Source organism: Lepisosteus platostomus, chromosome 11 (genome assembly GCF_059453375.1).
Source record: "Lepisosteus platostomus isolate fLepPlt1 chromosome 11, fLepPlt1.hap1, whole genome shotgun sequence".
Classification (NCBI taxonomy): Eukaryota; Metazoa; Chordata; class Actinopteri; order Semionotiformes; family Lepisosteidae; genus Lepisosteus; species Lepisosteus platostomus.
The window spans coordinates 48,046,275-48,072,197 of record NC_142621.1 but is presented as its reverse complement, the minus strand read 5'-3'; the positions used below and the strand labels follow the sequence as shown (position 1 = coordinate 48,072,197).

General features: G+C 49.0%; 2 protein-coding genes across 9 annotated transcripts in view; both read left to right on the top strand.

Annotated features, from left to right (window-relative positions):
- The first annotated feature begins 21 nt into the window (after positions 1-21).
- On the top strand, positions 22-10,984 carry LOC148652909 (uncharacterized). Of its 2 annotated transcripts, XM_088600186.1 has the most exons (10): positions 22-162; positions 1,443-1,520; positions 2,637-2,669; positions 3,593-3,676; positions 4,040-4,137; positions 4,237-4,394; positions 5,003-5,101; positions 7,269-7,367; positions 7,583-7,660; positions 10,552-10,984. In XM_088600186.1, exons 1-10 carry the CDS (start codon positions 100-102, stop codon positions 10,650-10,652), a joined length of 891 nt encoding a protein of 296 aa, XP_088456312.1. In that variant the 5' UTR covers positions 22-99; the 3' UTR covers positions 10,653-10,984. The 2 variants fall into 2 exon arrangements, with proteins under 2 accessions (XP_088456312.1, XP_088456313.1); XM_088600187.1 differs by lacking the exon at positions 5,003-5,101.
- A 187-nt stretch (positions 10,985-11,171) lies between these two features.
- Positions 11,172-25,923, top strand: part of rhbdl3 (rhomboid, veinlet-like 3 (Drosophila)) — a 34,639-nt gene continuing 19,887 nt past the window's right edge. For 2 of the 7 annotated variants that reach the window (XM_088600177.1, XM_088600174.1), the window contains exons 1-2: positions 12,527-13,834; positions 14,553-14,576. In XM_088600177.1, coding sequence (XP_088456303.1) covers positions 13,718-13,834; positions 14,553-14,576 — 141 coding nt within the window. In that variant the 5' untranslated portion in view covers positions 12,527-13,717. Of the gene's footprint in view, positions 12,465-12,526; positions 13,835-14,552; positions 14,577-25,923 lie in introns of those variants that run through there. The other 5 variants (XM_088600178.1, XM_088600172.1, XM_088600170.1 and 2 more) reach the window with 4 other exon arrangements.

The window sequence follows — 25,923 nt, the reverse complement described above, 5'->3', positions numbered from 1 at the left end:
TGGGGAAGAGGGAAATACCAGCCTCCACACAGGTAGGGCGACGGGGCCTCAGATCTCCGCGCCGGACTCCCGTCTCCGGACCCGAACCTGGACGCTGCGATGTCAGCAGACGAGCAGGGCCTGGTGTTTGAGAGTTTCCTGAAGAAAAGGAAAGATAAAATGGTAAGCTCGTAAGAAAAACGAAAGTTTTTTTTTTGTTGTTTAACCTGCAGCGTTTGTACTGGGCGAAGTTCACAGTGCAGATGACGAACGAAACGCGCAGCCGGGGGGGAAATGGATTCCGGTTCAACGGTGGATTATTAAATTTAGAACTGTCAAAACTCAAAACGCCAAACCATTTTAAAGCTTCCTTTCTTAGGTGATGGTGTGGGTGTATTTGTCTCGGATCTCTTAAATCTTTCAGCTGCTCTTCGGGTAATCAGATTATGTCCCACAAAAGCCAGGCGGCACAGTGTAATAGATTTCAGTTTTATTTCTGGTCGCCGTTTGTCTCGTTAGAAAGAAATGGGACCAGACTCGGTGAAACTCCAGATGACAAAAGTAATTAATCACCGGGCTCTGCTGCTGATCGCTGTTGAATCGAGAGGAAAAACCGTCCGCCTGCTAATGACCTCGAAACCATTGTAGAATCTTCCACCTTCTGAACAACGCCATATAATGCACGTTTATAAATCACTGTTGTTGATGTTATTAATAATAATATTATAATTATACGTTTTGGGATCTCTTGGTTTTGTTGAATTCAACGCTTCATAACTACGACCCATAAAGATAATAGATGCAAAAATCTACATAAGAAGTCCTTTTTGTCTGCATAAATCCTGACGCGGCAGAGGTGTGTAAAAGATAAGATCACTTTATTGGCCATATACAATTTCTTGCATTAGGAATGTGTCGATACACAAAGCATTTTGGGATCCTTTTGGAATAAGGCTTTTTGTAAAAGCAAGCAATTATTGTTATTTCTCACTTGCACACAAAATATAAAATTATCAGTGTCATATAAGAAGATCACTTTATTGGCCATATACTGCACAATTTCTTGCATTAGGAATGTCTTTTCACATACCCCAGCTAGCTCTCCATGAGACACACAGACAGGGAGAGAAGCTGGGGGTCAGAGCACAGGGTCAGCCATTTATACAGCGCCCCTGGAGCAGTTGGGGTGAAGGGCCGTGCTCCAACGGAGTAGGATTCCTCTGCCAGCCGTGGGATTCGAACCGGCAACCTTCCAGTCACAGGCACAGATCCTTAGCTGCAGAGCCGCATATACACACACATGTCCTCTGGGTGGCGCTGCCTGCCCCCGGGGCCTCTCTGCCATGTCACTGAGCGCTGGCGGGGGCTCTGAGCACTCTGTGCCCCCCGTGTCCCCGGGGGGCCCCTGAGCTCCGCCCCAACACGTGTGCTCCTACTGACTGAGGTGCCTGGCTCTGTTCCAGAAGCTGAAGTGGGTGACCTATTGGTTCAGGCTTCAGAACACAACGCTGTTCTTCTACACCAAGAAACACGGAAGTGCTGTAAGTATGTTCATTTTCCTCCAGCCCCCGACGGGCTGTGGCTCTGGATCTGGGATGGGTGCAGACCCCAGGCTTAACAGTATTTCGAGGTTGAATACCTCCACTCCACTTAGTGGTTGCTCCTACAGGCTGGACTGATCATATCTAATGTTTCCCAAAGTTGCAGCTGAGCGGTTTACATGGCTCAGATCATTGTGGGTACATGAATTGTAAGTGTGTTTTTTCATGCCAGGATAGGAGAGCTGCTTTGTTTTTGTGGAATTAGTTCACTGGATCCTTATTTCATAGTATTTATAAGGCAATACAGGAGCCCAGGATGGTGGGGAGAGAAACTGCTTTACCAGGCGAGTTACAGGGGAACATGAGGCCAGACTCGAGAGCCCAGCCCAGAGTGTTGTTTGTCCAGGAGAGCAGGCGAACTGCCTTGCTCTTCCATACAGTGCCCCAGTCAGGACCCTGGTTTCACCTCTCACCCACGGGCTGGCAGCTCCTGAAGCACGGTGTTCCCTGTCACTGTGCTGGGGCGCAGTTTGGAGAATCCGGTCATCCAGAGGGCAGATCAGATGAGTGAGCTGCTTGGGAGCCACAGCTCTGTGAGCTCGCAGCTGCCCTGCTCTGCCCTGCCCTGCCCTGCCCTGCCCTGCCCTGCTCTGCCCTGCCCTGCCCTGCCCTGCCCAGGCTCTGCTATGGAGCTCTGGAGAGGGTGAGGGCCAGGGTGGGACACCCACACCAGAGAAGGCCTTGTGTCTCTGCCTGTTATTATGGCTGGGACTCTCCAGGGACTGGCACCATTATACCAGGAGAGGACAAGGCTGCCCAGAGGTGGGTGTCCGCAGTTTACTGCAGGATAAACCCTCTGTAAGCACCTCTATCAGCATCGTGCAAAATCTGTTACACAGCGGAGAGCTGTGCAGGGTCTTTTGGGGGTCTGCAATGAGAGCTTCTACCTGTAAAACGTTCTTTTTAAAAATGTAAAAACAAACCTTTTGCAATAATTTGATGTTCCCTAAGAATAAGAGGAGAAGAGTAGGTGTTGTGTGTTTCCTGATGTCCTGCAGTACCCTAGTGGGTGTGTCTGCAAGAGTAACAATTCTTCACATCATTATGTTTTCGCAGTCCCACCTGAGAGGCCATTACTACATATACACAGTGAGTATGAGCATCCACTGCACTGGCTTATGAAGAAGCACTCTTTGCTTTTTGTCATTCAATTGCAAATAGATCAATGCCATGAGGAGAGCAAAGCAGAATAAGGTTTGTGTAAAAATGTGATGAACACGCATGTTACAGGATGCCCAACTGGTTTTTTTATTTCCTTGCTTTGCAAAAGAAAAATGCATATTCAAATTAACATTAGGGTGTAAGTGAGAAGATCTTTCCAGGGCAAGATACTGTAAACAGGACAAATTGCAGAAATCATTCTGCAGTCAGTTGGGAATTGGGATTACGCTAAATTCTAACCAGAAAACGTTGGAAACATGGAAACGTGGTGTTTCCCCTTTTCATTTCAAGACATGGCTCTCCGGTCCTGGGAGTCTGAAAAGTTTCAAAGTCTCTTTAAAGCAGCAGCACCTGAAGAGCTGGGAGATGCTGTTACTTTGGTCCCATTAGGCCCACATTGAGCTGATTGAGCTCATTAAGAAGTGAGTTGGAATAAAACTCTGCAGACCCACTGGACCAGGACTGGACCCCCTGCAGACACACTGACCCTGCAGGACCAGGACTGGACCCCCTGCAGACACACTGACCCTGTATGACTAGGACTGGACCCCCTGCAGACACACTGACCCTGTATGACTAGGACTGGACCCCCTGCAGTAACACTGACCCTGCGGGACCAGGACTGGACCCCCTGCAGACACACTGACTCCCCCAAGACCAGAATCTGATTGTAATGGTTTAAGGGGAAGCTCTTCTCTGATTAAGGCATAAGAAGATTTTATTCCAGAAAATGTTATGACGTCGTATCATATCTTTTATCTCCTCATTCCATCATAATGTTTGTTTCTATGACGCACTGTTTCTGCTGGGAGAGAGTGCTGTAAAACCTGCTGCTCTCTGCTGTTGAACAGGTTCAGTCAGTCCGCGAAGTGAAGTCTGACAACAAGCAGTTTGTTTTTGAAATCACCATGAAAAATGGGAAGAAGAAAGTGCTGGTAAGTTGTGAGGGCCGCTCCTCTGCAACATGTGCATGCTTTTAGGTCTTCGTTCAGCAGGAGAGCAGTAAGACAAGCTCACACCCCAATGCAAAACACATCAACTCAATTTCGAACACAGCCTTTTGACTTTGGCTTCATTAGTCCCGGAGCGTGAAGCAGACAGGTTTTGTGTCCAGGAGTAGAAGCAGGAAGCCCTGTGGGTGTGAAACGAGCTGCAGGACTACAAGATGAGGGTCCCCGGGTCCCCATCAGAGAATAGCAAAATGAGACCAAGAGGTCGTGAAGGGAGATGGGCTGACTGGCCTCATTTCATGCCGCCTCTGTCTTGTGCTCTCCCTGCCCGCCCCGGGACGGCTCCAGGCCGCCGAGACGGAGGAGCTGCGAGCGGCGTGGACGGGCCTGCTGTGGAAAGCCATGCAGCTCCCAGGGCCGGGCCACCCGGACTCCGCCTGCGTCTGGTAACTCCACACCCACACCGCCTCCCGGCTGCCGCGGGGACAGGAACGAGGGGCCGCGCCGTCCCCGGGGGCCGTCGCTGACGGGTGTCTCTGCTGCAGGCACGATGTGGCCTACCTGAAGGAGCGCGCGGGCCCCCGCCATCACAGCAGCTCCGAGTCGGACAGCGGGGCGTCCGGCGGACGGCCCGGCTCCTTCTCCAGCTTCACGGACCCGAGGGGGCTGGCGCAGCCGCCCACCGGGCCCCCCCTCGATGCAGGTGCCCGGTCCGAACCGTCTCCGGCCTGTCTGGGGTTCGAGGGCTGGACTGGCCCTTGATGATGTCTTTCACATGGAATTCTTCAGCTGTCTCTGCAGCAGATAGTTAGATCACAGACTTGCCATGAAATAGTGTTGCCTCACCTTGTTACATACAATATATCTATAAGTATCACTGTACTCTTTCAAATGGCATTCATTCAGTCACTTTTCCTTGGTTACATCGTTGACTAACCCTCCTTTATATCTTCAAAATCCTTATTTCAAAATCCACAGGAAAGAGAAATCAAAATGTCTATCATTAACAGCTTTAATTAGCAGAACACAGTGCATCGTTGGTTTCTAGATTAAGTTTGGGCCCAGGATCTAGCTTTAGGCCTGTGGTCAGGGCAGGAATACTTCAGCTGGCCCCAATTTACTTGTCCACATGATGTTGATGCCGACAAGCCAGGGCTTGCGCCCCTCGATTAATTGATGAGCAAGAAGAGGATCTGACCACACAGGGGCAATGCTCGTCAAGCGGGGAAAAATCCCAATGTGAAAAATAAGACTATTGCCTGTGAGCTATCTGAGCAGAGCAGTCAAGTCAGGGTTGTCTTATGGCTTCAGGAAGGGCCTGGAGTATCCAGAGAACGAGTCCTGCGGTGGAGGAGAAGTACCAGCAGGGGGAGCGAGAGGCCACCTCCAGCGTCCTGGGATACAGTAAAGGTGAGAATGCTCTTTTCTCTCAAGTTGTTTTCTGGGTACTACTGGAGCAAGAACAGTGAACCTTCTTCGTTCCATTCTGTTTGAGGCCTTGAATTGCTCGGTTGATCCCTAATTGCTAAATTGACCCTCTTGCCGCTGATCACTTAAATCATTAAGGATTATGAGGTTTAAGGCATTGCAATGGAATGGGGTTCCTGGAGCAACTGCAGGTGTTTCAAAACTTCATTCCCTACAAGGCTCTTGCTGACTTAATAAGAGCTCATCGATACGTTAATAAAATGTGACAATGCAGTTCCAATCAAATCCACTCTTCATGTCGGCAGCCACTCACAATCAGTACAAGTGCTCCTGGAGCTGAATTCACGGACGGCAGCATTGCTGAACGTCGCCATGCAGGGGCTGTGTTGTCTGTTGTCCCGGGTAAAGGGGACGTCACTGAGGCCAGTTGGCCTGGGTGGAATGAGCTGATCTTGGGTAGCTACAGTTATCTCTTAGAGAGTATTGTATGGTGAATACTATACTAATGCATTGTAATAGTACGAGCACATTGGTAGTACGGGACTACTGTGAGGGTCATTTGATAGAAAAAGGTTTTAGAAGTGGAGTCATGTGCAAGCGTTTGGCGAGGGTGTTGGCTGAAGATGGCCCCAGTGTCATCACACTCAACCACAAGCAGCGCTTTGTAAGACCTGTCACTGCCCACACCTCCACATTCCCTGAATGAGCATCCTCAGTGCTGGGTTACCATCTTCCAGCACAAAGAAACAATCAACCTGTTTTGAAATCCAGCACCTGACACAGAGTTAGTGCTCTTTTTTTTCCTAGTCCCACTTTTCCAAGGGTAGTTAAGATAGATAAGATAGGTGAGATAAGATTTTATTGTCCCCTGAGGGAACTTTTTTATGGACACCCAGCACTCCTGTACATTTAAATAGAATGCAAAAAAAAGCAGAGAAGAAAAACATTGCACATCACTCTGTTGCACATGTACAGTATAACACATAACAACATGTACCATTTATAACACATCACAAAACATATTGCACTCAAGAGGGTTGTAAGAGTCAAAATCGTGTTCATCCTTGATATTTGTGTTGACAGCTTTAATGGATAGTGGAACACAGGAATGTTTGTATCTGTTTGACTTACATTTGGGAACCCTAAAACGTTTCCCAGAAGGAAGAAGTTGATATTCAGAGTTGAGGATGTGGGAAGGATCTGATATCATTTTTCCTGCCTGTTTGATTATGGATTTTTCAAAGATTGTCTGCAGGGAGGCGTGCTGTTACACTCTCATGACCTTCAAAGCTGTCTGGATGAGGCGGGTAATTTGTGATTTAAAATGATCTGATCATGCTCTCGTTTACAGCACGGTAAAAGAGGAGCATTACTTCCTGTCGAACCCCAAACACTCTTAGTCTCTGCAGGAAATATAAGCGCTGCTGAACTTTGGAGCAAACACTCTCCACATGAGTAGACCAGCACAGGTCCTGAGTACTTATATGAATCAACCTGAGTGATAAGTTCGTTGACTGTTTACGCTGACATGTAAACAGATGAGCTGCTTCCTCTACACATTAAGCCAAGAACAGCTGTGTCATCTGAGAATTTGAAAATGAAGTTGCTGTGACTACAGCTCGTACAATCGTTTGTATAAAGTGTGAACAGCACTGGAGAGCTCACACAGCCCTGAGGGGCACCTGTGCTCATAGATCGTGACTCGGAAAGAGTTTTGTTGACCCTGACATACTGTGTGCGGTGTGTTAAAAATGAGTGATACCTTCTTATAATGTTATGGTTAACGGACAGTTGTAAAAGCAGTTCACAAGCATTCAAGAAGCCTAATTAACAAAGCTCAGCTGGTAATGAAGTCAGCAGCTCTGCCCCAGGCCTGGGACGTGGACACACAGCTCAGAGGCCACAGTGTTCACAAGAGGGCTAATTCACGCAGCCTGATGCTGATGTGAAGCAGACACAAAAGAAGCAGCAATCTTTCACTCTACATATCCACATGCCTGCGTACCCCCATTTTCTGTTTAAATTGTTAAGCAACTCCCTCTCCAAGCCGTGGGGTGATGCTCGCTAACAATCCCCTCGTTTTGCTCTGTGAGGGACTGTAGTTCTGTGACCCTGATGCACTAAACGGGCTGTCACCCCTCCCCTGCAGCTCAGCACCAGAACATCGCTGCGCAAGAGGAGGAAGAGGAGGAGGGCCTGTATGATGTGCCAACGTCGAACCGAGAAGCCAGAAAAGAAAGCGCCCAGGGTAGGACATGATGTGCCTGGCTGGGGTCCATGTGCTGCTCACCGTGGGAAAGGAGGAAACTGAGCTGATGTTGCAAACTCTAATAAAACATTCTGTGGGGATGGAGCTGTCGCAGCGACTGTCCACTGACATCTGTTCCTCTCCTGTTCCTCGGCTCCGAGAGCCCAGGCACCGTGGCTGAGACGCGCACTGACCTGCTGTCTCTTTTGGTTTAGGCAGCAGAGCCATTATCACAGAAAGCATCTATGATGTTCCAAAGTCTTTGCTAAGAAAAGCTTCTGAAAGCCGACTGGGTAAGTGAGTCTCTTTAATTCGTTTCTTTGATTTCGTGTTTCTATGAATAAATCTTTGAGAAAAGAGTAATTCCGCTCGGTTTTGAGAAGAGTGGTTATTTTGTATTCTTTTATTTCCTCATGCATTCATGTCTTCCTTTTTCTCTCTTCTCATTACGGTGTAAGTTTCTGAGTGGGAACAGGAAGTGTCTTCAAAGCAGTTGATGTAATAAGCCTATAAAAGTATTTAGTCTGATATTCATCAGATTTGAGGTCTTTTGGAATCTTTTGATTAGACTTTTCCAAGAGCGAAACCTGCTTTCCAAAAGGAAGGTAAAGGATTGATGACGCATCAGAACGTGTGTCGCCGTAATGCCGCTAAGTGTTAATGCCCCCATGTCCGTCCTGAACCGTAACGGAAGACTGGTTTTGCAAAGGGAGACGATGGCAGTGTCACCACCTGTCAGTCAGGTGTTGTCGGGCCTCCAGGCAGTGCTGGAAACCGGGAGAGCTCCAAGTGCCGCCAGGTGGCTGTTGTCAGTGGCGCTGGTAAACCAGCAGATGGCGCTCTCCTCACAGCATGGTGCCCAGAATGTGACTGTGCAAGACTATGAGGCGTCGTCCTGCAGATGAGATGTTTAACCAAAGTCCCAGGTCACTGAAGATCCCACAGCACTGCTTGAGACCGTGGAGGTGGTATTCCCAGCGTCCCGACTGACTTCCCCTCTGTGCTGTGCATCTGGCCTCCCTAGAGGTTCTCCATCATTCAGCTGGAGAGGCAGTTCTCACCTCTCTATCGCTGCTTTCCCTTCGATACACAAAGCATTTTGGGATCCTTTTGGAATAAGGCTCTTTGTAAAAGCAAGCAATTATTTTTATTTCTCACTTGCACACGAAATGTAAAATGATCAGTGTCATATAAGATAAGAGATAAGATAAGATCACTTTATTGGCCCTGTACAATTTCTTGTATTAGGAATTCGTCTTTTCGCAGACCCCAGCTTGCTCTCCATGAGACACACAGACAGGTAGAGAAGCTTGGGGTCAGAGCACAGGGTCAGCCATTTATACAGCACCCCTGGAGCAGTTGGGGTTCAGGGCCTTGCTCAGGGGCCCAACAGAGTAGGATTCCTCTGCCAGCCGCGGGATTCAAACTATCTGTATCGAACTATCGGGTTCTATCTGCGTGGAGGAGTTTGGAGGAGTTTGTATGCTCTCTCTGTGTGTTGGTGAGGGTTTCCTCCCACAGTCCAAAACCACATTGGTGGGTGAATTGGCGCCTGGGAAGATCGGCCCTGGTGTGAGTGTGTGTGGCAGTGTGTGTGCTCTGCGATGGACTGGCGTTCCATCCAGGGTGTATCCCACCCTGCGCCTGCTGCTTGATACTGTGGGACAGCTGACCCTGAACTGGAAGAAACTGAGTGGGTGGGTGCCACCTAGTGGCACCAAGTGGGAAATGCACTTTCTCATAGGGAGTCAGAACCAGACAGCACAGGCTGCAGTTTCATGCAGGAAAATAAGATAAGATTTATTGTCTCCTGAGGGAAATTGTTTGTAGACACACAGCACAGCACTGTACATTTAAATATAATGCAGAAAAAAAAAACATCGCACATCACTCTATTGCACATGTATAACACATAACAACATATAACATTTATAACACATTACAAAACATATTGCACACAAGTGGATTGTAAAGGTCAAAAATTTAGTTTATCTTTGCCATTTGCAATGACAGCTTTAATGGATAGTGGAACAAAGGAATGTTTGTATCTGTTTGACTTTTGGGAACCCTAAAATATTTGCCAGAAGAAAGAAGTTGGTATTCAGAACTGAGGATGTGGGAAGGATCTGATATGATTTTTCTGCTTGTTTTATGATGGCTTTTTCAAAGATTGTCTGCAGGGAAGGGTGCTGTTTCACCATGACCATGACCTTCAAAGCTGTTTGGATGAGAGGGGTAATTTGCGATCATAATTGAACTGATAAATTACCAAACCACAGTGTTATACCATATCTGATGATGCTCTCTCTGGTAAAAGATGAGCATTATTTCCTGTTGAACCCCAAACACTCTTAGTCTTTGCAAGAAATATAAGTGCTGCTGAACTTTGGAGCAAACACTCTCCGCATGAGTAGTCCAGACCAGGTTACTGTCTGTGTGTACTCCTAGGTACTATGTACTCGGAATCAACCTGAGTGACACGTTCATTGTGAATTACTACATGTGAGTGATACCCAACTGCTCTGGGAACAAAAACGATTTATTTTGTTTTATTAACATTCAGAATAAGGCTATTGTTGTCGCACCATTGCACAAACCTTTGGATTTCTGACATGTACACAGATGAGCTGCTTCCTCTACACATTAAGCCAAGAACAGCTGTATTGTCTGAGAATTTGAAAATGAAGATGCTTTGACTACTGCTTGTACAATCGTTTGTATAAAGTGTGAACAGAACTGGAGAGCTCACACAGCCCTGAGGGGCACCTGTGCTCATAGATCGTGACTGGGAAAGAGTTTTGTTGACCCTGACATACTGTGTGCGGTTATAAATGAATGGTACCATCTTATAATGTTATGGTTAACAGACATTTGCTCCAACTTGCTTATCAATAGATAAGGAAGGGCTGTGTAGGTGTCTGTTAAGACCAAAGTTAAAAATACTTTGAAAGGTCATGTTACCATGGAAATAGAGGTAATTAACATCTTACTGTTTTGTAATAGTGAAGACAAAAACACAAGATCTCTAATCCCTTCCCAAATTATGTGAGATAACCAGTGACTTTACACTAACAACCAGATACAATAGAGCTCTTTTACAGCAGAGCTCTCCAAAGTTGATATTTTATTTGTTTCTAAGTTTTATTAGCTGTCTTGATGATTATTAAATTCTGTTTCATTTTAGAGGTCCTCTCCGGGGTTGAGACCTTGACGCTTCTGGACGACATTAAGCTCAGCCTGGGCAGCGATCACGTCAGCTGGATAAACAGCAGCTCCACCAGTTAGGACTGCTGCACTATGGGGCTGGTTCTTATTTCTCCTGCTTCCACTTTCTGTGGCCCATCAGGAAATTGGACTCTCATTGCTGAGCTGAAGCCTTGCATTACAGGCTTCTGCGCACATTGTTGAAGCTGCAAAGCAAATTTCTTTACAGGACTGTTGAGGATATTTTAATCCAGATATAAACATTAAATATAACATCAAGGGTCACCTTAGATGTACTTAAGCATTCAGTCTATCATTACTGAGTCCTTGAAGGATTATGAAAAGAAATGGTAATATGAAAATATTATAGAAAATAAGTGTATCGTTCTGTATAAAGTATGTTTCATTTGGGATTTTCTCATTGTAGCCGATTTTTCTAATAGATTGTGTTTGTGTGTTTTACTCAGTTCTTAAAGTTGCTGAAACTGTCGGACCTTCAATAAAAGCTCATCGAGGCAGCTTAGTACACTGATGAGTCCCAACAGCAATACAGCCCTCTCCCCACTGCACACTAGAGGAGAATCTGAGCAGGCCTGTCAGTATCAGTATCCACATGTCTACAGCATAGATGCTAAAACACAAGAACCCTTCTCCAAGATAGTCATCATCATCAGCGCTGATTTCCTGTTAATGGATAACAACCAAAACATCATTGAAAAACTGTGTGTATTAAGAACAAATTAAAAGGAGTCTGGAGACAGGTGTGACTGTCGGCTCCACATCTGGAGACAGCTGTGACACTCAGCTCCACTCCCAGAGAGGAAAGTGTAATTCACTGAGGTTCAGATGTGCAGGCTGGTGCTGTGTTGCATGTCAGGGAAGAAATAATTTTTAGATGATGGACACTTATGAACTACAGCACAGGGCCACAGGGCCACAGGGCCAGTCCTTGAGGGCAACTGTCTAGCAGATTTTATATGTTTTCTTAACCTTAATTTCATTTAAGTCTTAATTGAACTAATCTGACCCTTTTCCTGAGGTCTTTCGCTGATGATGATTTAAAGAGACCTACACCACTGTACCTTTAAAGAAAAACAATTGTCCATCATTACATCGCCTGCCTTTCCCCTGGTCCAGCTCAGAGCCCGAGCACAGCTCCCTCTCTCTGCGCTCAGCAGGTACCAGACTGCTGCCCGGACCTGACCGGCAGGACTGTCTCCGAGAGTGAGCACACACAGCTCCTTTCGCTGATGCCACAGCTCTCCTCATCGCGTCTACCGAGAGCTGCTGTTCTTCACAGGCGAGAGGAAAGGGAAAGACTGCAGCCAATAATTTCAGCCAGCTGTCATTGCGGTCTCCTGCTCTGCTCTGCAACTGTCTTCGCGTCTGTATTCGGTTCGATTGCAGGACATTCCTACAGAGGCAGAGAACACAGAGGGAGAGGGAGAGTCCGGAGTTGCAGTACAGGGGTGTAATGAGGGTCTGTCTCGTTGCTGTGCCCGTGCAGCCACGCTGTCTCATGCGAGTTACGAGCAGGGAAGCGCAGAAAGTAAAGGGTCTTCCATTCGCTGGTCTGGACACCAGTGGCTCCCAGTGCGGACACCACCTCTAATGGTGGAGTACTAGGGGAGGAACCGGGGTAAAGGAAGAAGGGTGTCTTCTGACGACAGACCTAGGGGGAGGTGTTTTGTACCTCCAAAAATAAGACTTTGCGGGCGGCGATCGTCGTCGATCCACAAGCGAGCGGCGGTGCGGTGATGTAGCGGCAGCGAGCCGGCTGGATGCGGTCAGTTCGCGTGGAGCCGGTCTGCTCAGGACACCAAGCGCTGCCCGCAGACACGGCGGAGACAACCGGCTGTGGCGCAGCGTCACGACGAACGACATCCCAGCAAGGTGAGGTGACGTAGCTCTTAAAATGCAAGTTTCCTCTCTGCGAAGAGTAGTATTTTGTTGTTTGACTCGGTCCGCCTCCCCCCCCCCCCAAGATGAATTAGCAAGGGTGTCTTAGGTTTATTTTTATTTTTTTGGTCGGCAACAATGACGGCCGGAACTATCGGGTTAACGTTGTCGTTGTGGTGTAATTGATTATTTTTAAGCTAAAAACTCGCTTTTCAACTGAAGGTCTTCGTCGTCAGCTGGATACTTTAAATACAGACCATTTCATGTTGTGAAATCTCTAGTGGACACGCAAGTCTGACCCAGAGGTTTTCTAATCCTGTTCTGTACCTATTTTCCTCTCCAATACTCTCTCTTAATTTCTGTTGCTCTGCACTTCGCCTGCTGGGCGAAGCTGGAGTTCTGGGATGCGAACGACCGCTGTTCGAGCCGGACTCTTCGGGAAGCCGACTGCAAACTATTCCGCTCTCTCGCTGCAGGAGAAGGCGTCGGAGCGGACAGGGAAGATGCGACGCGGAGGTGAGAGTCCAGAGATTTCCACCACCTGGGGAAAGACCGGACAGGGCTCGGAACCGGGATTCGTGTCCTTTCGCTCTGCCTTCGGAACCGATTCCTCGGCAGACCCCCGCGGACGATGACCCGATGGACAACGCAGTTCTAGAACGCTGATTCGGCGATTCGGTCCGGCGAACCCCGGCTGCTTATTGCGTGCGGTCGCCCGAACCGAGTCCGCTTCTGGCCCGGATGACCCGCTCGGCAGGTGACTCCGCAGCTGTGTCCTGACGAAACGAGGAATCGCCGCCCTCGGTCAGTTTTACCCGGAGGACTGCGTCGTGGGGGGGAAAAAAACCCTAAATTTAACCAGAATACGTACTTTTATCTTTTCCTGCCGAAGTGAGTGAGCGTTATTCACTTGGATTTTTCTTCGGTTTGTGAAGTGTTGCCTTGACGTCGACTTTTTACAATTTATTTTGTATTTGGATATTTTTTAAGCCACGCACGATGAAAGGGAAATTGAATACCGCGGACCCGGAGATGTCCCGACTGTGAATTTTGTGGAGGAGAATTTATTTTTTTCACTCGGTGGAAGTCGCTTCTTTTTTGGGGGGGGTTTAGCACGATATATAGCCTTTAGGCTCTGCAGCGCTGAAGCTGGCGGCGTGAGGCTGGGAGAACTGGAATGGGAATGATCCCTGTTTCTGCCGGGTCGCCGAGAAGGGTTTAGCGCGGAGCGCCCCGGAGGCAGGGAGATGTCGGGGTGTCCGGGTCGCGGGGGGTCCTCGTCCCCCGCTGTGGCCGCCAACGCGGAAGGAGACGAAATTGAGGTGCTGGAGAGCTGTGACGTCCTCCCCACTGCCCCGGAGGAGGTAAGTGACATAAAGACTATTTAATCAGCGCGTTTGTTTACATAAAAAATTACATTCTAATGCAGCGATTTAACCCCCTCCCTTGATAATCCCAAAACTTTAGTCCCAGACGTTCCTCACGCAACTGTTTCACAGTGGATGTCCATTTCCACGCCGGGTGCCCTCCGGATTTGATCGTTGTTTTATTCCTAAATCACTGTTGCCGTAGCTGTGGAAAGCACACCTGAGCCTTCTCGCTTAGCGAACCTGGCAGGTACAGCGCCCGGAGTAGCCGTGTGCGTGGAGCTCGCTGAAGTGGGCAGATCCGGACCCCTCTTCGGGCGGAGTTTCGAAAGTGAGATAGTGTCGGTGATGAAGAATTCGCCCAGTGCATGGAGAGTGTTATTCAGAAAGTGGCCAGGCTGACTACTTTTTTTTTTTATAGAAAGCAGGATATTGTGAGTATCGTGAGATAGTTTCAGAGTGCTACGTGCTGTCCGGGCCAGGCTTGTGGGTAGAATGGGGGTGACTGTGCTTCAATAAGGGACATGACAAGAGGGGGTGGGTCCCCCCACCTCCACACTGTCTCGTGCCCGCCTTCCAGGGGAGTGGGGGGGTGTGCCCCGCGAGCCAGGTGAGGCGAGGTGAGGTGTGATCGCGCACGTGGCCTTCTCTCACCCTTCTCTCACCCTTCTCTCTCTCACTCTCCCCCCGCGCCTCACTCTGTACCTGGGCTCAGCACTGGAAAGCGCTTTTCGACAAGGTATGTAACCCAAGCTCTTTCTTGTGTTTCGCTGGGTGGGGGGAAAAATAGTAATAAAACGCTTTCTCGCTTGTTTACAACAACTGGGCGTCTGTCGCGTATCAGGAGGTCGTAGACTCGTTCATCGGGTCTTGCAGGGATTCAGGCAGCGAGCGGAGCGGGACAGGCGTTCAGGGGAAGGTTAAACTCGTCTTTCTCCGTGGTCTGAAACAGCAAAGAGAAATAGGTTTTGTGTGTGAAATACCTCTCTCCTTGTTACCTGATGTAGACTAGGTCACCTCTCTTTTACTTTCCTAATAGGTACTTGGTAATGATTTTTCAGTGTTAAAACGTTATACTCATGAGATCTAAATACCGGCGCCTGTATCACCTGCCTGCCAGTATGCAAGTCCACTCCTGTAGGGATGCGGGTTTCTCTGTGTGTGTTTGTTTTGTTCTTTGGTCTGTAATCAAGGCTGTGAGGATAACCTGAATGGCAGTTAAGGGGAAGGGCAGTTGAGAACAGGGCACTCCTGAGAACAGGAGGCTCTTCTTTACACCGAGGGTGGTGGGAGTGGGGAGCGAGCTGCCCGGCCCTGTTGTCGAAGCTGTTACCCTGGTTTCTTTCAAGAAGCAGTTGGGTCAATTAGCTACGAGCAGCTACCCGGACCAGCCGGGCCACACGGGCTCCTGTCGTTTCCTGACCTGTCCTCATGACCTCCATGGCCTCATGAAATCCAGCTGCAGTGCAGTCACACAGGTGCTGTAAAATAGACCCATCGAAGAAGCCCCACAGCCTTTCCCCCTGTGTCTCTGTGTGGGCGCCTGCTGTTCTGGAAGTGCAGGGACGATATTCAGAGAGTAAATGAGGCAATGAGGCGGGGAAGGACTGGCTGAGTGTGCTGTGAAGCAGGAGCAGCCGGAGTCGGGATTTATCAAGCTGAAGAAATGTCACGGATTTCAAATTGCCTCCCCCCCCCCCCCACCAAAAAGACATCTCAGCTTCTGGGGAGAATAGTTCCCTGCCTGGACTGATCCCAGGACGGCCCCGCACAAAGGCAATTAGAACGATATCTAATCCCATTTACAGTTGTCAGCTCTCGCTGCCAAATGGCACAAAGCAGGAGGCGGCTGACGGCGCCCAGCTCTGCGGCCGGGCGGCTCTGGGGAGCACCTGCTCTGCACCCCCCTCCCCCTCTCCCGGGGGCCGGACAAAGGGGCCGGGGGGCTCGTGTCAGCCGGCCCTTTCAGGCGCGGTGGCCGTGGCACATGCGATTAACGACCCTGCCGAGAGGCTCTTTGTGCGGGAGCGAAGCGGGCCTCCCAGTCCCTCGTCTTTGTGTGCGCCGCGCCGCGCCGCTCGGGGCTCTCTCGGCGGGCTCCCCGCCCTGTCCGGGCCCGGGTCCGAGCCTGGAGCTCCCCCAGGACAGCAGGCCCGTGCAGACCTGTGTGGCTGGAGCGCAGTCTCCACGACGTGTGGGCTCTCCCTTAATTAAAACATTCATGTGTGTCGCTCAGCCCGGCCTGTCCCCGGAGATCCCCTGTTGCAGTGTAGGCGCTTTGTCAGAGCGGAAAGTGAGACGATAAAGCCGGAGCGCGGTGATTTGTAGCAGCAGTCGTGCCAGAGTGGCAGCAGTGGGCTTCAGAGAGACATTCAGATGTAATGCAGCACCACAGCCGTCTGGGGGAGAAGCCTCCTCAGGCTCGTCCACAGCAGCTGCGCAGGTCATGGATATACGGTACCAGCAAACTCGAATGGTCAACGATGATTTTTTTTCTGGTGCCGCTTTCGGTGATGATTGCTGTGGCTCTGGTCAGCGGACCCCTGGCCAGTTTCCGATGTGCTCTCTGCAGGGCAAAGGGTGACAATCACCTTCACGGTGAAGACCTGCTCCACCCACACAGACTGTTTGCAGGGAGGGATCTACAGCCCTGGCCCTAGGGAGCCACGGAGCAGATTTAAACAGCCCCTGAGGGCACACTTGGGTACTGTCAATTTGTATTAATTCAGCACAAGAGTGGTTTTAGTCGTGAGGTCATTCGGCGCTCTGCTGGAAGGCAGTGTGCTCTTGTGTCTTGTGTTGGCACGTCCCCATGCCACTGTGGGACGCAGGTCAACAGGCCAGGAGGACAGGCGTGTGGGTGCTGTGTGTGCTGCTGGACACCTCTGGACCATGTCAGCCTGTGGAGATACTGGGGCTCGTTCATACTCCATAGCTTCCAGCCATCTATGGACTTCAGCTGAGTGCTCCAGCTCCACTTGAACTACAGTCTCAGCTGGCAGCAGCACTATAAACCCCATCAGTTCGGCACTGGTGCACGTGTGTATTGCTGGCTGTTAGCTTTAATTGCTTGACCAGATATGGACTCAGTGGGAGAGTATGTTTCCCCAGATGGCATCAGGCGGGTCAGGAGTGCTCCAGTGAAAACTGACATGCGCCATTGGGACACCCTGGAGCTTTGGGGTCTTTACGTTTCCACCTGTTGGCTGCAACCAGCTGTCTGCTTGTGTTACTGTTAGCAATGTGTGGCTCTGTGGCTCAATGTTTGAGAGGACTCAAAGGAACAGATGAGGGGTGATTTTCAGTGTGTCCGAATTAAGTACAGGACTCCTGCATCACAGTCTTGTTCCTCTCATTCATTCTGCAGGTGTGCAGGCACCATTTACAGAGTTACGCTATATATACATACTGTATACAGTGTACATACTGTGATAAGGCTGCAGAAGGTATTACCACTGCAAGGCAATACTTTTACCAATTACAGTACATTCCTTTCGGTTACGGCTCAGTCTTCTTCCGCAACAGAAGAACAGAAATTCAAATCAGCGTCGGGTTTTGATGTCGTGGATGATGGATATCAACCATATAAAGTAAACAGACATTTTTAAAATACAGTTTTGCAGTCTTTTGAAGTCTCCCATCTGTCGATTCATGTGTGGAAACGCGTGGACCTTAATCAGGGGTTCCGTTTGCGGGGAGCAATTATAGTCTTACGGCTTTTCTCCTCTTCCCAAAACACTGTAATTCTCTAATTGCAAAGCTGCGCTGTGTTGTGTGAACCCTGAAAGCCAAGAGGAATGCATTGAGGCACCTACTTTTCTCAAGTTCTGTAGGAGACGGCGAGCCTTTGTGCTCGTGTTTCCTCTGATATGTTAATTACGGCTTACTTTCCCTGTCAGCATTCGTACTGCTTCGCCGCCAGACAGTGCCTGGAAGTGCTGAGACACAGAGCCTGCTGCTGGCCGAGTGCCTCTCCTGTCCACGGTGCAGAAGCAGTGTGGTGGCCTCTGTTGCCCGAAACCGTCCGCCTGCCTCAGGGTCTCGGATTACGGACCTCACTTCCAGTTTTGTTTTTACAAATTGGCAGGTCTTGATGAGAAAGCCGACACGGAATTCCAGAACGTTCCTGAAAACCTTTATTTAAAAAAAAAAGCAACAATTGAATCACTGCGGCATCGAATCCTCCGGAGCTGGCAAAGCAGCTCATTGGACCACCAGCGCGCGCGCTCAGAGCCCGGCCCCCCGCCCCAGTCCCCTGCGCACCCTGCTGCGCACACCGGGCGCCCAGCATGAGCAGGACCCTGTGTCGGAACGAGGTGTTTACAGGGCTCGGCTCACAGGCGCCTCAGACTGGCACGAGCCCCTCCAGTCTTCTCGTGCTGCAGCACTGGAGGCCTGGTGTGGAGAGAGGAGGCCAGCCTGCGGTCCTCCAGCGCCCAGCCTGTCCCACAGGGGACTGATCCCGCGGGGCTGCACCAGCTCTCATCCGCACCGTCCCTGCTTCTGCCCCTGACCTCTGTCCGAGCTCTCAGGTGAAGAGGCCCTCAGTCCAACAGCATCCGGCCCCAGGCAGAGGGGCTCTGGGTGATCATTCGGATGACTGGTCTCTGCTGGGGCTCTCATGCAAGTGTGTGTGTGGGGCGGTGAAAAGTCCTCTCTCCCCCAATCTCTTGTTAGAGGCACCTGTGTTTACAGCAACCTGAATCAATGTTCTTTTAAAAGCTTGTTAGAAAGAAACTAACCTTCCAAGTAATACTGTGCGTGCCAATAGGTGGGTGCCTCAGTGCATTTCACAACAATGCAAGTCACGGTTTCAACTGGCTTTTACATCTCAAGCTTTGCAGTGGAAAGAGTTTCTTGTCAGTTGAGAACTGATGCAATTTATTTACTTTAATGCAGAAATGTACAAGCAAAAAGCAAAAAACAAATGGAGTGTCTTCTCCAAAGCGCTGTGCTGCCGGCTGTCCAGGGACGTGGCTCTGCAGCTTTCGGAAGTCATCTCCTCTGGAGCTGCCTGTTCCCGGGTCTCACTGACAGACGAAAAGGAGAAGACATTCTCATGCCTTCCTGCAGGAGCCCAGTCTTAGATTTAAAAAAAGACTTTTTTTCCCTTTACACCTCCCACACAACCCAGTTCACATGGAATAATGCAGGAGCCCCTCTCTTGCTGAGTCTTGCCAGCTCGTCATTCACAGAGAAGCTTCGGGCTCAGTTTCCCAGCTGGCAGGAGTGATAATTAAGAGCCCAGCCACCCCGAAACACGTGACGTACTGGTGTTGACATCGTTCACATTTAGGGCTTGGTTGATTCTCACTCGGGCCTCAAACTATTTCAAAGACTTGTACACAGACAAAGAGAGAGAGGGTAGGAGGCACAAGCTGGCTGATTATTCAAAACCGTCTGAATTCCTTGAGTTGCCATCGAACACTGGCAGTGATTTTCTAGCTGCGTACTTCTCAGTGTTTTGACATCATGTTGAATTTGTAGCTGTCCTGTAAACAGGCAGCAGCTATTACTGATGATCCCAGGCCAGTGTGACACCCAGGAGACCCACTGCAGTATTAATGAATGCCTTCCACTTTGTCAAAGGAGAAACACGCTTGTAACAACAAGAAACAAAAAAACAAGGAAGATTTGTTTTAAGTCCTTGTTTTCTGAATATCATTCCTAGTGATTAGTACCGTGTGTAGCTTTGGGATTTTTCGTCTGGTACCTTTAGGGCTTTATGTAAAGATGCCTTCTGCTCAGAAAGATTCAAACAGCGTGATGTGTGTCCTGATTGTGAGGTGGCATTTCTCTGTGCAGCTAGGTGGTCACTCTGATAGTGCAGCGGTTTTCTCCTGCAAATTCCCAGAGTCTAGTTGCATTAATGCAGTAAAAACAGCTGCGGACCTTCCTTGTTCTTTGGTCCTTGAAAAGATCTTACTTTTATGTGGTATACCATGTATACAGCGTTACTGCTTTTCAGGTCGGCTGAATTTTATTTCACACACCAAAATGGTGTGACTGTTACTTTTCCATGTTTTATTTACTGTACTTCCTTTGAGAAAAACCTGCTGCAGTTTGCCATTTGTCACCTCAGTTGAAATGTGATATTTCTAAATAGGGAAAATTTAAACGAGCTGGCATCTGCTGGAGTGTCCTGGGCCTGCAGTGCTGTGTTTCTCTGAAGAGACTCAGTGCCTCTGTAGAGCAGGGCAGTGCAATGCGCAGTCTTGGACTGCGCCTGCTGGGGGCTGCGTTATGATAAAGCTCACCTGCTTGGATTCGTTGCCTGTTATATGGAAAATCCGTTGTGCAGGGAAAGCTGAGTGGAAACTCTGGCCAGAAAAAACGTTTCAAGTTTATGGTTGGGGATGGGGGGATGATTTTGCCCCTTTCTGTACTACTCCCCTTTTGGAAATTACAGGAGGATGGATTTGGTCACCCCATACAAAGGTCAAGGCCTTTGAAGTGTTTTTGTGCAACGAAGGGGGGATTTTCCAAGCTGTCCCTCGTCCCGCCAGAGATGAGTCTGGGAAGCACTGCTCTGTGCATAATGATCTTGGGGTTCTTGTTCCATTGTGCCTCTGTCGGCTGCCGCCAGCTGTCGAGGGCTAAACTGAGCCCCACTGAGGAGTCGGTCCGGCCCAGTGGCTCCTGGGAGTGAACACGGATCTGGAAGCTCCTGCCTGGGCTGGGAAGTCCGCAACATCCTGCTCTGAGATCCGATCTTCTGCAATGAAGGCCGCATTATTTTTAAGGTCCATTATGAGGTTGCCTGTGCAGGAAGACTGGACAACTGGACTTTTGGGTGTTAAAAGAGGACGGCACCTTTCCGTTGAGTTTTACTGGGGCAATGCCCTCTCAGTCTGCTCCATCGAGGTGGCTTCGTCTGCTCTGACGATTCCTGTTTCTGCAGGCCAGATGGTGGCCTTAAAACCAGTCCCTTCGCGATTAAAATGTTTCAATCCCCTCCAGTCGGTGGGTTTTTTTCCCCGCTTGCTAAGATCATTAGTGAATAGCAGTGAATGGAGCAGAGGTCGCGCAGGGGAGGCTGAATTCGGAACCAAACAGGATGACCTCTTGACTTGAACGCCAAGTGTTCCTGAAGTGTTCTAGAGATCATTATTGTGATGCATTTCAGCAACAAAAGTCAGAGTCGCTGCCTTGTTAAGGTGAAATAATTGTTGATATTTTTTGGCCAATGCTGTGACATGGTGATTGGCGCTGTATCAGCATGCTTCTGTGTGGAGCCTGCATGGCGCCACAGGTTTTCTCTAGTTTCCTCCCACTGTTGAAGACGCGCCAGCTAGATTAATTGACATCTTCAAATCGACCCCTGTGTGTGTGCGTGCTCTGTGAGGGTGTGAGGGGGTATCCTGTCCTGTGGCCGCTGTCTGTCTGACTTGGGTCCCTCTCACAGCCACCCTGAATTGAACTAAATGGGCAGCTGGTTGGATGGTTAATTCTAATAGTAGTACAACTCATGGCTGCAGCATCAGACCTAATAGTGCAATTAGAAGCCTTTCCCTCAGGTGGCTTTAGTTAAGGAGGTTACAAACGAGAGGAGGCCGTTTAGATCATCTAGCTTGTTTGATTGCTAGTAGCTACAACCTGAGGGTCTTGTCCAGCCATTTTCTAGCTTGTCCTTTTGATTAAATGCATTACAGAGTGGCAGAATATAAGGCAGTTGCTCCCCTTGCTCCTCCTAAACTTGTTTTTGTCCCGCTGCCGCCCCCTGCGGCCACCTCCCACTCAGCCTCTCTCTTCCTCTCCCGTCCTGCCTGCGGGCCGTGTTGGTGAGAGTTTGCATCTGTTGGTTCACATGTGTTCATCTAGAGAGCCAATTAATTAACCTCCAGTCCCCAAGCTGCTGGCAGCTGCCCGACCAACTACCATTTGCATAAAGCCAGAGGGCAGCACAGTAGCTCCTTTGATTAATTCCCTGTCTTCGCCCAATCGACGCCCTGTGAGTAATGTGGCATTTCAGATCTCCAGCCTTCGTGTCCCGAGGGGCGGGCAGAGCACCCCAGCAGTCTGGCTTGTCAGGTGCTGTTGGCGTCTTTAACACTTCCCAGGACGTGGGCTTGCGACACCCCTGTTGTTTAAGCAATGAATTCAAAAGCATGTCCTTGTTTTTCGTTCTGTGAAGGGAGGTTTCCAATGCAAAGGTGTCCCCTGAAAGCAAAGGAGATCCAGCCGGGAAAAACAGTAGAATTGTCCAGTGGGGCCAATCTGAGCTGAACTGGACCCTGTTTTTGTGAATAAAGTGGGGACCCAGTGGACTGCTCAATGTCTTCTGGGCTCTGCAGAGGGTGATCGATCGGCCTCCTGCAGGTGATCCAGTCCTCCTGCAGGTGATCCAGTCCTCCTGCAGGTGATCCAGTCCTCCTGTCGGTGATCCAGTCCTCCTGCAGGTGATCCCGTCTGGTTAACGAACGCTTATTGGGAAAAGTGAATGTGGAGCTGGAGTAGGGTTTTCCAGCCCTGGTGACCTCGGAGTGACTGGTTTCCAGTCCAGCTCAACCTCTGTTAATCCTGTAATTGAACCAATGATTTGAGAAATTAGAGCTTTTATTAATTGTCTTCTGCTCCTGAAAAGGGTGAACTTATTTAAGTTACTCATGAATTGGAGTGAAACATGGGGACATTTACAGAGCTGAAAGGAATCCCAAAAGCTCTAATTAATACATTAATCATTCAGCCTGGAGTTTGGTGGAATAACCAGGAGCTCAGCTGGACCAAAATCCAGCAGAGACTGGAGTCTCCAGCACCAGGATTGGGAATCCCTGATCTAGATGATCTGGATGCAACATCATTCCAATGGCTGCTTGTTCAAGGCTCCTGGAAGAAACAAGGCACAGCCTTTCCGAAATCTCCCTGTGATTTCTTTCCAAGCACTGCCAGCAGGGTGCAGACTCAGGCAGGGGGGCAGATTGGCAAATTCATACAGAAAATGCAAAGAAATAAAAAGACCCTTTAATTCACGGAAATGTGGGCAGACCCTGGCGATGAACTGTGACACGATCAGCTGTAGGTTCGGTTGGTTTCAAAAGGACCTTGGCTTGTCATCTCATCTCGGGGACGAAGCAGGCTGAACAGAGACAGTCTGGTATAGGTGCTTCAGCAGTGGGTCTGTCTCAGACCAGAGTCTTGATTGCAATCTTGCTGAAAATCCATCTCTCTTTATCATGGGACTGGCAAAGCATGGCCCAGAGGAGTCCATTCATGGTTGGAGAAGTGTGTTCAATCTGTCTGCCTGCCTGCCTTTCATTTATTTTGTGGTATTATTATTCTTACCTGTACAGTTCCAGGCACCTGATGGGTTTGTACAGTATGTCACTTTGGATAAAAGCATCTGCCACAGGAATAAATGTCAATGTGAAATCAAGCTCTGCGTACCTCTCCAATGTAAAAGTACAGGAGCTCTACTGAGAGGACTCTGTGTACTCCGGATTAAATTACTCTGACCTATAAGGCATGAAATGTGAGGGAGTTCGGAAACCCACACAGTGATGGCATTATTATTCATGGACTTGATGCTCTCATCCAAAGCGCCTGACATTTATACAGCTGGGCGTTTCACTGGAGCAATCTGAGCGCAGCGCTCTGCTTACCTTGTACGGTACCTTGAGCTGCTTTCTCACAACAGGGTGAAAACAGGAAACCAGACGCAGGGAAGCTCATGGACATGCCTTTTCTTTTCCAGGCAACGTCTGCCCACATTTAGAGAGCCCTTTCTTTCAAAAAACGACATGATGTGGATAGAATGATAGGAGTGCTGTTTGGGGTTGCAGACTAAATTGCATACGATTCTTTTTTTTTTTTAGAAGAAAGTCTCGAATGTATTCTTTGGGAAAAGAGTAAAGGAAACTCGGCACACCCCCCAGCCGCCCTGCGGTTTGATTTTCCGTCCTGATCTCCTGAGTTATGGAGCTGGAGTCACTCCCCAGGGGCATCGTGGACCAAGGGGAGGCTGTGGAGATGTCTTGCAGACTGTAAATTGTAAATTGTATCTGTGTTTAAACAGTCCGGAAGCTCAAAACAATAGTATATACTTGCTCATTTTGATAATTTGTTAGCACAATTCCTACTGAAGTGCCAGAACATTCTTCTAGAAACCATAATACATGTCATACAAACCCCATGAATCCAGCTGAACTGAACTGAATTGTAAAGCAAAGAGACATTTTGGAGAAACATCCCTTGACATGAATATTTTATGTAGGTTCGTTTTGCTAACTTGACTGCAATATTCTTAACTGACCAAGATGCTAAGGTGGTCATCTTATAATTAATTCATGCTGGGTGATTAGACTGCATTTTGAAGGTGCCTGATCTCTGCGGACGTTCGTTTTCTCCTGTAGAAACAGTGTTCCTGACTTGCTTTGAAACTAAGCCCCGTGAAAGGTGGGCAGGTGGGGGCTTTACTCTTAAATCTGCTACAGCTTTGCAGGTCACTTCTTGATAATCCCTAGGCTGATCAGGCCTGGTGTGTCTTCGCTAAAGGAAGCGATCTGGGAAGAGGTCAGATGAAAAACACGAGCTCGGCTGGGTAGGAATGCCCTGTGATTCCGAGATTTGGGAGGAATGTCACTGTACGAAGGGTCTGAGCAGCGATCTGAGGGTGGGGCTCACACACTCTCCCTTTACACCCCTCCAGTAGCCCTCTGGTAGTGTTGCAGGGAGCCTGTCCTCACTGTCCCTGGTGATCAGTCTGTGATGCAGGGGGAACTGTGTTTTGCATGTGTCCCAGTGGAACAGAGTCCTCCAGATCTGAAACAGGAGCCTCACGTGGATTGAAACCCACTGGCCACAGGATGCATTTGTTTGCATGTGCAGTGAAAAAAAAATTATGCATTTTATTTCAGTCAAAAACAGCTTGGGGGGGATGAAGCTATCAGGAGAAATTGCACACGTCGTTAGATGTGGCTGTCAGCCCAGCAACTCAAGCAGATGAAAAAGTTGAATTCCTTCCCCCTAGTTTTGCCACATTCATCAGTGTGTTTTTGTAGTTTGCATTACCCTGCCTGTCTGTGATGTTACCATGATTTCACTGTGCTTTATTACCATGGCATACCACAGCAAGTCACTGGTCTGTTTTTAATTTTGTAGGGGTACTAAATGTCAGCCTTTTGGTCATTGGATAACATGCGAGTGTGTTTTTACACCTTGAGACAGTCTGTTAGTCACCCTCGGTGAAATGTTAACCATGTTGTCTTAAAAAACTGACCTTTGAGCTCTGCGTGTGTGAGAAATGATGCCTCTTCATGATCATCAGTGTTCTGAGGATCATCAGCGCGATACGCACGTCATCTAGAGGAGGGAGCAGTGGAATGAACTGAGTCAGCGTTCTCTCTCTGTGCAATATCCCCGCCCTGAAGATCTGTAACCCTTGTCTGACAGACTGTAAGGATTCGGTTCTGTAGGTGAGCTCCCTGAAACCGTATTTCTGCTGTGCTGGGGTAGGTAAGAGGGGAGAGTGATGTCGTTATTCTCAGAGAGGTTCGTTCAGGACCGCTTGCAGGTTGAATATGCTTTTTTAACTAAAGCACTAGAACATGAGTTAACTTTTTTTAACAGCTGCAAGTTTTTGTCATGTCTTTGCTGTTGATCCTTGGGAATTCTCTTTGCTTGCCCAATTACAGTTCGCTCAAAAGCGTGTCCAGTTTCTGACGTCCGTGAAAGGGTTTTAGACTACCTTTCCATTATTCTTCAGTTGAGGTTGTTTAGACACGAAGCACAGTGTGGGATGATTTGTGCCAATGCGATGTGCCCAACACTGCCCCCACTGGAATTCGATCTTGGCTCCTCCGTCAGCACGAATTCCGCTGCCCCAGGGATCCAGGTCCCGTGGGAGACCAGGGAGACTCCAGTGTAATGCAGTTTCCAAGAGGGTGATGTCTCCTTCCATAACAGGCTCAGAACCAATGAGCCAGCTTCATCCACGCCTGTCATCAGCGTCTGTAATCCTCCAGCTCTCCTGCTCCACAGCAGCTTCTGTCTCTGATGGCTCTTTTGGTGAGTGTGAGGCTATGACACGTCCCGCTGCCGGTGTGCAGAGAGCTCAGCCCAGGGGCAGTGCAGTGTGGGAGGGCTGAAGG

Excerpts from the sequence above, each read along its gene's own strand:
- LOC148652909 (XM_088600186.1), top strand. The coding sequence starts at position 100 with ATGTCAGCAGACGAGCAGGGCCTGGTGTTTGAGAGTTTCCTGAAGAAA. Across the intron at positions 2,670-3,592 it reads GCCATTACTACATATACACA|GTTCAGTCAGTCCGCGAAGT; the intron begins GTGAGTATGAGC and ends GCTGTTGAACAG. Across the intron at positions 4,395-5,002 it reads CGGGCCCCCCCTCGATGCAG|GAAGGGCCTGGAGTATCCAG; the intron begins GTGCCCGGTCCG and ends TTATGGCTTCAG.